The following is a 10,621-nucleotide window of genomic DNA, read 5'->3' as shown; positions in this document are numbered from 1 at the left end:
TCGGCGTTGCTGCGGTGTTGGCCATTTCGCCACTGGCTACACCTTGCCTTGTTGATTTAATTGTGAGACGCCTGGGCATCGTACTGATGATTGTCCTGAGCCACGGGTTTGTTCTATTTGTCTGTCTTGAGAACATATTTCTACTTTTTGCCCTTACCTCTTGTGTGGCTCGAACGTTGTCAATCGTGCCTTCACTTCTGCAGGGGATCAGGTCCCTGTTTTACCTTCATCTTCTTCTTACAGTGATGCGTCATACAAACTCCCGCCTGTGAAGTTGCTGCAAGCCCTGAAATTGAGTCCTCTGTTGCTGGTGATACTTCTTGTGTAGATTTGGATTTGCAGGTGCGATCGCAAGGGAAGTGACAGGAGTTGCAATTACAGTCACAGTCTAAGTCTGAGAAGAAGTCTAAGTCCGGGGAGCAGCCCAAAGGAAAATCCAAGGAGGAGCTGAATGGATCCCGGGATGAAGTTCGTGTTCGTGTTTCGGATGCACTGGACAGACAAGGGAGGGAGTGTCATCTCAGGCACCTCTTCCAGCAGTTTTTAGACTCTCTGCAGGATAGTCACGACGTACGTGATCGCTCCTTGCAGCGTGCTGCTGACAACTCTGATGGTAGCGACTCAGACACTTCTGCTTGGACTCCTGTTCACATTAAGGGTAGGCGCCTTTCTTCCTTTGTTATTAACTTGCACCTTTGCCTTCAGGCTCTTGTCTATTACTGCACAGGGCTTGAGAAACCCTAGGAAGTTTGCCTTGTTTTGCCACGATCTTCTCAATTGTCTTATAATGCTTTTCTTTTGCAAGAGAGTTATGTCTCCTGTTAACAGGAAGCAGATCGTGTAGGTCAGCAATGGGGAGGCCAGTGTCTTTGGTCTTTCAGCGTCGGTAAATCGGCTGGTGTAGCTATAAATTTTTCCCCTAATTTCTCTGGTAATGTTTTGCGTTTCATTCACGATTCTGACGGTTGTATTTTAAGCACTTTGGTTCAAGCTAATTGTGTTAAGGTCAATTTAGTTAATGTTTATGCTCCAAATTCTGCCTCTCATCGTAAACATTTTTTCAGTAAGCTGCATTTGTTTTTCTTAACCCAGGGTGACCTTGTTTTGGCCGGCAATTCTTGATCATTAAAATGTTTGTTCTGATAATTCCAGCGATAAGACCTGTCTTCCAGATTTAAAATCTTACCTCTCGCTTATTGACCTTTGGCGGAAGAGGAATCCCCGGGTAAAGTTATTCACTAGGTCTACTAAATCCATGTCTCAAGCATCTAGGCCGGATCGTTTTTTCTTTTCTCAAGCTCTCTTTAAGCTCGTTTTGTCATGCAGTATTCTTCCCTGTTCTATTTCTGATCACGACTATATCGATATTACTTTCTTACTAGACGGTTCTGTTCATAAGAGAAGCGGTATTTGAAAGTTTAATACTGAGCTTTTAAATGACACTGATTTTGTGGTTTTAATGAAGGATGTCATTACCTCGCATAAGATTAAGATTTTTGATTTTCCCTCCCTTGCGCTCTGGTGGGATGATCTAACGGCCGCTATCCGTCGGTCCTGCATTGCGTCTCCATGCTGAGCTGAACCGTTTGACTAAGGAATTACTTCGTGCAAAGCACGGAATTTCCTCTGATCCTAGCTCTTCAGTAACTGTGCAGATTTTGGATAATGCCTTGTCTGCCCTCATTCTTAGCGAGTGTGAGGATGCCAAGGTTAGTGCAAGAGCTAAGTGGTTTGAGGAAGGTGAGAAGCCCACCCAGTACTTCTTCAGGCTTCTTCAGGCTTCTTGCAGAGAGCTGAGAAGAATTCTTTTTCTGTCTTACTGGATGAGTCTGGGGTAGAGAAAACAGTGCAGGGTGATTTGTAGAATATTCTAGTTCGTTTTTATGCCTCCTTGTTTTCCTTGACTTGCGTGTTCAGGCGGAGCTTGTTGATGATTTGTTCAATCACTATGACTGAGCTGTTTTATGCCCTTTATTCTCTTCAGGTGGGCTAGTCACCTGGTCCAGATGGCTTGCCTGCTGAGTTTTATTTGCTTTTTGGGATTACCTTGGAGACTCTCGGCTTTCCGTTTTCTGAGCTGGCTCGCGATATCTTTATTGAATTATGATTATAAATTGGCTTCAAAAGTTGTAACTGTGCACTTAAAAAAGTCATGGCTTCTATTGTTCATGATGACCAGACATGTGGTGTTGTCGGTTGTTCTATTTTTTTCTAATCTCCAGTTAGTCCATGATGCCCTCGACATGATTGATAAAACGAATGACCCAGCAATCCTTATTACTTTAGATCAAGAGAAAGCCTTTGATAGGGTCGATCATGATTTCTTAATAAAAGCACTCTGTACATTTGGTTTTGGGCCAGTTTTTCGTCGTTGGGTTTCTATCTTTAATTCTAATGTTTTTTCCTGTATTATTTGTAATGGTGGGCTTTCTTGCCCCGTGTTTCTGAATCGTGGGGTCAGGCAGGGCTGCCTGCTCTAGCCTCTCCTCTACGTTTTAGTGTCTGAGGTGCTATCTACTCAGGTATGAAAGTGCACTGATATTGAGAGCTTCCTGCTCCCTGGTGCTGGGGGCCTTCAGTTTAAAATTTCTCAATATGCGGACGATGCAACCTTTATCATTAAGTGTAAGAGTTCCCTTTTTCTCCTTTTTAAGTGTTGTTAGCAGATACGAGATGGGTAGTGGAGCTAAACTCAACACCTCCAAGTCAGAAGCCATGTGGCTTGGGAGATGGAGGGCTAATGGTGCCTCGCCGTGTGGCTTAAAGTGGGTTTCCAAAGTTAGGATCCTTGGCATTTCTTTTCCAATCGACTGCAGTCGGTAGACCATGATAATTGGCGTGTGAAGTTAGATAAACTAAGCTCTGTTTTAGGTTTATGGAAACAAAGCGACCTCTCTTTTCTTGGTCGCGCTATGATTATTAATGTTCTATGCGTTTTTGGCACCTCACACGAGTCCTTCTTCCTCCTTCCTGGGTTACTGAGCGCTTTAATGCATTAGTCTGACCTTTTGTTCGGAAGGGGAAGATGGAATGTGATAACTAGCTGTAATCGTTGTTGTGCTCCTGCTAGGGTGGGGGTCTTAATGTCATCCATTTTGAGACTGTGTACCAGTATTCAATTATCTTCTTTGGCCTCTTTTCTGGATGCCTTTGCCTCCGAAAAGTGGCCTTCCACTGCGTGTTTTTTCTTGGGTTCCCGCTTGGCTGTTTATGACCACCACTTTCGATTTCTGGTAACCTCCCGTTTCCTTTTTTCCTTCCCATTTTTATAAGAAACTTTCCCAGGCACTTGCTAGTCTCCATTGGCTGCATGGTTCAGTCCCTGATGATTTGTCTTGTAAGAATATTTATTGGCTTTCGTTGACGATTCCTGACAAAGCACTTAAGTCTGCTGGTGTTTGGCGTGCTCTCCTTGGTCGGCAAATCGAGCGTTGGGAATGGGTGTGGCACAAGTCTTGTTTCAAGATTTTTGAGAATTGTAAAAATTAACGCTTTGGCTAACTGTCCATCGTGTTGTCCGTGTTTGTTACAAATTGAAGGATTGGGGCTATATCAGGAACAATAGGTGCCTGCTTTGCTCTCGTCGGGAAACTATCGAACATTGCTTTGTTTTGTGTCCCTGCCCTCATAGGGTTTGGAACTTTTTTGTCCCACTCCTTTCTCGCTATGCAGGCTTTACCTTTTTTGCTTCTCTGGTTTCTGTTTTTTACCCCTTCACTCCTGGCCTTACTCCTTCCCCATTTTTGTGTGATTGCTTCTGTTCTTTATCAAATTTGGTCTGCCAGGAATCTTCCTACTTTTCGTAATTGTACACGTTCGTCTAGTCAAATTCCGTCTAGTCATTCAGGATATCCATCTTCGGGTTAAGAGTGCCCCTATTGGGCTTGTTAGGTCTTTTTGGTCTGATAAGGGTATCTTGTGCAGTATTGTTAATAATGAGGTTAAACTGAATTTCAAAATCTTTTGTATTTTTGCTATTGTAAGGGCCATATTGTCATCCTTTACGCTAATCTTGAACTTTGATTTGGTTATTGTATTTTGTAGTTTTCACTTTTGTAATTTTGTATTTGGCGGCTTTTTGTTCCATGGATCTTTTTAATAAACTGCCCTGCTTTCTGGGCTTTTTATGTAAAAAAAAAACTGTTCTTATCACTTTAATATCTAATACGCTGCTGAGTAACATGAGAACCGGCCAGGGCAGTTGGCGTTACATTTCTGTGGCCAACACGCCGTGGTTGTTTCTCTGTGTTATGAATTAAGTGACTTGTTATCGTGAAAGTAAATGTTTTATACTCCGGAAGGATAGTGACTTATGCACTGAATAATATTGATGAAATGGTATATGAAATGAATCATTTATGAACTGCAGATATGAAATCAAGTGAAGCTATGATCTTCGCAGTTATGAGCGCAATTTTTGCAATTGCGTGGAGAAGCCTGAAAAATTCAGGACTTCAATGGGGTTTGAACCCGTGACCTCGCGATTCCGGTGCGACGCTCTAACCAACTGAGCTATGAAGCCACTGACGTTGGGAGCTGGTCATTTGTGGGTTCTAATGGTCCTCACGGGACGGGACTTCACTACCTCTGTCCAATTCCGTGCCTCCAGCTAGACTTGGATTGTCACGTTCAACAATAATAGTGCTAAGTCAATTGCGCTGGGGAAGGAGGAAATCATTGTTTCTGGATGTCCGGGTTTTTTGGGAGACTGTGAGAGGCAGGTTCTGCAGGGCAAGATACACAAAGCGCCTTCTGAGTTGCCTGACAACGTCCTGATTGGCCACTTGTTGGCCTACGGGAAAGTCTTCTCTTTCTGTCGTGAACACATAACACAGGGCATGTTCAACGGGATCCGTACAGCCAAGATGCGCCTAAACAAACACATCCCACCCTGCATCCACATCGCAGGGGAATTTATCCGTGTCTGGTACCTGGACCAGCGTAAAAAGTGTCGTCACCTTGTTGGCCTGTGTGACTCGTTCTGCTGTCTCAACTGTGAGTGCTGTACCTTTGGAGAACAAGAAGAATGAAGAGAAGGAGATGAATGAAGGGAATGGGCAGAATGGAGGGGATGGGAATGGTAGGGAGAACAAGTTAGAGCATATGGAAGAAGGTAACCAGTCCCATGATCGTCCAGAGGGTTTGAAAGCATGATTCCTGTGGGAACGCTGGATTTCTCTGCCCGGGAACGGTTCCGGGAACGGTTCCGGGAGTGGTGGCAATCGTGAGCGCTCGAGGAACCCTGGGTGTGAGGATCGGAAATCACTTAGTGATGACGAATGCGCATGGCATAAGGCTAGCAAACGCTGTTAGAATCAATGCTTAGACTACTTTCCTTAAATGTCCGTTGGCTAGTTACGCCTACTAAACGCGACCAGTTTTTACATGAATTGTCTTGTCTTAATTTTGACCTTTTCTTGATGCAAGTTACTTTTCGCGTAACTGGCCCGGTGAATGCTTTTGGTCTTTTGGGAGAGGCAGGTCGTCTGGTGTGGGGCTACTTGTCTCCCCCGCTTTTCAAGGCTGTGTCTCTCGTTTCGTTTTTGATTCTGATGGAAGGATCATTAGTGCAAAAATAAAAATAAAAATAAAAATAAAAAAATTTGCGCATTGGTGCTATCAGGGTTGCATATAATTAATATAGTCAACATCTATGTTCCAAATACTGTTTCTGAGTGCAAGACGCTTTTTCAAGATCTACATAACTTTTTCCTTTCACTTATCCACATCATTGCTGGCGACTTTAATAGGGGCGAATTCTGGCCATAAGCAGGCCTCCCGGATTGATGGTTTTTTGATTTCTCGTACACTTGTCCCTCGCGTTTTAGTTTCCGATGTTTTGCCTTGTGTTTTTTCCAATCATGATTTTATCTCTTTGAATCTGTCTCTTGATAACCTATCTTGCCCTTGAAACGGTATTTGGTAATTCCACAGTAGTCTCTTATCTGATGCCTCTTTTAAAAAATCGCACTTCATAAGAGAGCAAAAACAGCGCTTTGCTTGCTTCGAATCTTTTGGCACGCGGTGGGATCATCGAAAGTCCGGTATTCTCGATTTCTGGGTTAACTTTTGTTTTAAGTTGGTTAATCGTGAGCAGAATTGACTTACCACACACTTAATTTCTGCTAAGAGGTGTTTTGAAAATGGTGTTTCCTCTGTTGTGTCCGAAATTAGAGATCTGGAAAGTGCCCTTGCTTCCCTTCTCTCTTGTGAGGCTGAGGGTGCTATGATCCGATCACGTGCCAAGTGGTTCAAGGAGGGTGAGAAACCGACCAGGTATTTTTTTTTCGTCTTCAGAAGAATTCTTTAGTTTGCCTTCTTGACACTGCTGGCGTGGAGAAGACAGCACAGGATGATATTGAATCAATTCTTGTCGATTTTTACAAGAATTTATTCACAAAGGCTGTCCTTGATCTTCACGTCTAATCTGAACTTCTTCGTGATCTAGGTTTTTCTCTCTCTGCTTCCAAGCACTTGAGTTGTGAGGGTAAATTTACAACAGACGAGCTTCTAACTGCCCTGAATGGTCTTCAGACTGGCAAATCGCTGGATTCTGACCGTCTCCCAAAGGAATTTTACCTCTTTGGGAGGACCTGGGCAATGTCCTCACTCTGGTCCTGAATGAGGATTATCGCTCCGGTTCTTTGATGGATAGCTAGCATGAGGGTCTTTTGTGCCTAGTTTATAAGAGGGATGATAAGTGATTGCCTGAGAATTGGAGACCAATTTCAATCTTGAATATGGATTATAAGATCGCCTCTAATTACTGAGCATTTGAAGCCAGTAATGCACTCAATTTTTCATTGCAATCAAACTTGCCGGGTAGTTGGTCGATCTTTTCGAATCTGCAACTCATTCCCAAGACTCTTGATATGATTTGCAAAACCAATGAATCTGGCATTCTTATCACTCTTGACCAAGAGATGGCTTTCAATCGTGTTGATCATTCTTTGCTCATGCATGTTTTGTCCTGCTTTGGCTTAAGTCCTTCTTTGTGTAAATGGGTTAGTCTCTTTTACCACAATGTATTCTCTCGTGTGATTTATAATGGTCTGCTCCTATTGTTCTTGAGAGAGGGGTGAGGCAGGGTTGTCCTCTCTCCCCCCACTTGTCTGTTCTTGTCTCAGAGGTCCTCTCTACTCAGGTGCATAAGCCGACAGGATTGTCGGTTTCAGACTTTCCGAGGCTGCTGGTCTCCAGTTTAAAATCTCGCAGTACGTCGACAATGCGACAATTTTTGCAAAAACTGGAACTTCGCTTTGTCAAGTTTTGCGTCTTGCCAGTAAGTATGAGAGGGCATCTGGGGCAAAGTTAAACGCTTCCAAGACTGAAGCAATGTGGCTTGGTAGTTGGTGGTCTAACGGTGCCTCTCCTTTTGGCCTCAAATGGGTCCCTACAATCAAAATTCTTGGTATTTTCTTTTCTAACAGCTTAGTTTCTGTAGAGTCTGAAACTTGATAAAATCGAGACCAAACTGTTTCCATGGAAACAAAGGGAGCTATCTTTTGCTGGTCACACTGATTGTTAAACTGCTAGGTGCGAGTCGTTTCTGGCATACTGCGAAAATCCTTTTGCCCCCAAGATGGGTGTGTGATAGATATCACAAGATTATTTGGCCTTTCATTTGGCGGGGTAAGATTTTTTTATTTTTATTTATTTTTTTTATGTTTACATAATAGAGAAAAATAAAATAAAACAAAAAATAAATAAATAAATAAATAAATAAACATTCAAGGATCCTATTTTAAGGCTCGATTTTTCTATGATTTTATGATTTTTTCTTAGTATCACATTGGACACCCTCACCCAAGAACACCTCCGATAGTAACTATAGATGTAAACTATAAGGTCAAAGAAAAAAGTAGAACGAAAAATTAACAAATAAACTAAGGACAAATGCACAACCAAACAGTGATAAAAACAAGTGTAGGACATTAAAAGTTTAGGAGTGTACAACTGATTCATTTTTGTTCTAATCCGTTCGTTCGGCTTGCTGCTCGCCTCCGCCATAGACTCATTTGAAAATTAAAGTGTGGCTTTTAGTTAAACCAGATTCAAGACTCTCACCGCCCTGTTATAGCCAGTTCCCTACCAACAGGCCAAAATTCACCATTAATGTATAACTTATCTGGCTGCGCCGAACTGAAAGGTGCTTGCATTCCATTTCTTCTGGCCTTTTTCAATGTTTCCACTTGTGATTTTCGCCTGTCAACGATCTCAGTTGGTAAATCTTTAAACATTTGAAAATTAGTGCCACGAAGCCGGCGGCCCGAAGCTAAGATGTCCTCACAGTCTTTGTACTGCAAAAGGCGGGCGAGTATGGGCCGTGGTCCTCCATTTTTCCCTTTGCCGATCCGATGAACACGTTGAATTTCGCCCCTCTTTGCATCTTCATAACCAAGTTCTTGTTCTAAGAAGCGACGGAGTGTTCCCTCTGTATTTTCCCTCTGATCCGCCCCTCTTCTTGTCTCTTGAATGTTCATAAACTTAATGTTTTCACGCCTCGAGTAGGCTTCTAAATATAGATTTTTATCATGCAGACTCTTCGCTTGTTCTTCAAGTTCTTTTCTCTTTTGACTCAAATTTGCCGTGTTTGCCCCTTGCTTGTTTTCCATACACTCCATTTTGTCTTTAAGCTTGATATTGACATTCTTTAATCCTTCCTTCAAATCATTTAATTCTTGTTTGGCTGTACTTTCAGATTCTTCAAGTCGCTGTGTCCTCGATTCTAAATTCTGTAACTTGCCTTCAATATTGTCCAAAGAACTTTCTATTTTATCAAGTTTCTGAAGCTTCTCTAGAATCTGATTTAACATTTCGCTCACACTCTCCGACATGTTCAGTACTGCCAAGACTTCATCCACGCTAGCTTCTTCTTCTTCGTCGCTCGTGCCTTGATTTTTTGCCTTTTTCTTTTCCGGATAGTTGTTCTCACCCTCTGTCGAGTTCGATGACGGGTTTCGGCACTTTGTAAGATACTTTTCTATAACATTGGCCAAAAAGGCAGACGGCTAAAACCAACCACTTACGCCGCCATTACTCAAACCCAGTCCCCCGGGGTTAGATGGAGAACGTGAGTCGGAAGCGTTGTTATGCCCCCTTGAGGCTGGGCGGCCTCAACGTTGTTGACTTTCCCTCCAAGTGTACTAGTTTGTGCCTCTCTAGTTTTAAGAGCCTACGTGACAACTTTGGTGATAAAAAGTGGCATTACCTTGCACATTACTTTCTTGGCAACTGTTTAGCTTAATTAGACGTTCGCTTTTCTTTCGCCTCTAATTATGTTCCTGTTTCCTCTGAACCGTCCCGTTTTTATCGTAAGTGCCTTTCGGGTTTTCAGGATATCATTGCCCGTGGTGGCTCCCTCCCCAATGACCTGTCTTATAAGAAAATTTATTATCTCCTTTTTGTCTTCCTGTCTGTCCTCCCGCAGTGTGCCGGTTTGTGTGACGCCATTGTCGGCCATCCCATTAACCGGTGGGCCTCAGTTTGGCGCAAATCTTGACTGAAGATTATTGAAAACCATAAATGTGATTTGCTTTGGCTACTTCTGCACAGCGGTATTTGAGTTCGCTATAACCTTAAGGAATAGGGTTACATCCATTCTGACGATTGTGCAGTCTGCTCTCAACCTGAGACTTGTAAACATTGTTTCATTGAGTGTCGTAGAGTTGTTCGCATGTGGCATCATTTTTCTCACGTATTGTCCTCTCTTTTGGGTTTTCCTTTTGTGCTTTCCTTTTCGTCAGTTTTGTTTCCCTTTTCGACTTCCCCGGCTTGCGATAGTCTACTTGTTTCTCATTATTTTATTGTGACTATTCTGTATTTTGTTTTGTGGGCGTGCAATCTCGCAACATTTTGCAATAGTACTTTATCTTCTGTATCGATTATTAATAGCTTTGTAAAGGATGTGAGATTGCGGGTTTTGGGTGACTCACTACAGACTGTTAAGCGCTTCTGGTCTGTTAATAATGGGATCTGTTCTGTAAGCAGTAGTAATAAGATTAATTTTTGTTTCTAGTTTATCTGTAGGTTTAGACCATTATTGATTAGTCATTGTTTAGATAGTTAGTATGCCGGTATTAGGACTTTGGATTTTGATTAATGGACTTTGTTTCTTATGCTATTTGTATTTCACTTGCTTTTTTTTTCGTAAGTTTTGCTCCTGTAATTTTGTTAATCTGTTCTTTTTAGCCAGGCCTTTGGGCCCTTGCAAATAAACTTTTATCAAAAGAAAAAAAAATTCTGTTCTCATCAGCTTAATATCTGATATGTGGCTCATTGAGCAGCTCATATATTAAACCGATTTTTTGAATTGGGCCGTGGAAAAGAGGCTTGCCTCATCCCGGCCACGAGTCGCCTCAGTATAGCACTACCTCCGAGTGCGGCCCACTTCCCTTCAGGGAATAAATAAATAATCAATCGAAAGTAAAACAACTGACTGACCAGCTTCCACCTTCTCTTATCTTCCCTAGGAAGGAGCAAGTCACCTGCCTGCCCAGTTTTGGGACAACAAGAAACCAGCACAAGCTATGTGCAAATCAGTTGCCTTTTGCGGTCCATGGAGAGGCTGAAAAAGTTCATGCCTACCTGATGCAAGTAGTTTTCTATGTGAGGTAAGTAG

The 10,621-nt window shown here is 42.5% G+C and overlaps 1 protein-coding gene and 1 pseudogene across 1 annotated transcript; one reads left to right on the top strand and one right to left on the bottom strand.

The window, feature by feature from the left end:
• Nucleotides 1-8,063: 8,063 nt before the first annotated feature.
• LOC138001450 (myosin heavy chain, clone 203-like) lies at nt 8,064-8,837 on the bottom strand. The gene has a single exon (XM_068848075.1). The coding sequence runs from the start codon at nt 8,835-8,837 to the stop codon at nt 8,064-8,066; it is 774 nt and encodes a 257-aa protein (XP_068704176.1).
• Nucleotides 8,838-10,213: 1,376 nt separating this feature from the next.
• On the top strand, nt 10,214-10,395 carry LOC138001621 (U2 spliceosomal RNA; annotated as a pseudogene).
• Nucleotides 10,396-10,621: the final 226 nt, after the last annotated feature.

Source organism: Montipora foliosa, chromosome 4 (genome assembly GCF_036669935.1).
Source record: "Montipora foliosa isolate CH-2021 chromosome 4, ASM3666993v2, whole genome shotgun sequence".
NCBI classification, from domain to species: Eukaryota; Metazoa; Cnidaria; class Anthozoa; order Scleractinia; family Acroporidae; genus Montipora; species Montipora foliosa.
Note: the sequence above shows the minus strand (reverse complement) of the source record. Positions and strands in the feature narration are given on the sequence as shown.

What these genes read in the sequence shown, in the direction of transcription:
- LOC138001450 (XM_068848075.1), bottom strand. Translation starts at nt 8,837, where the DNA reads ATGTCGGAGAGTGTGAGCGAAATGTTAAATCAGATTCTAGAGAAGCTT.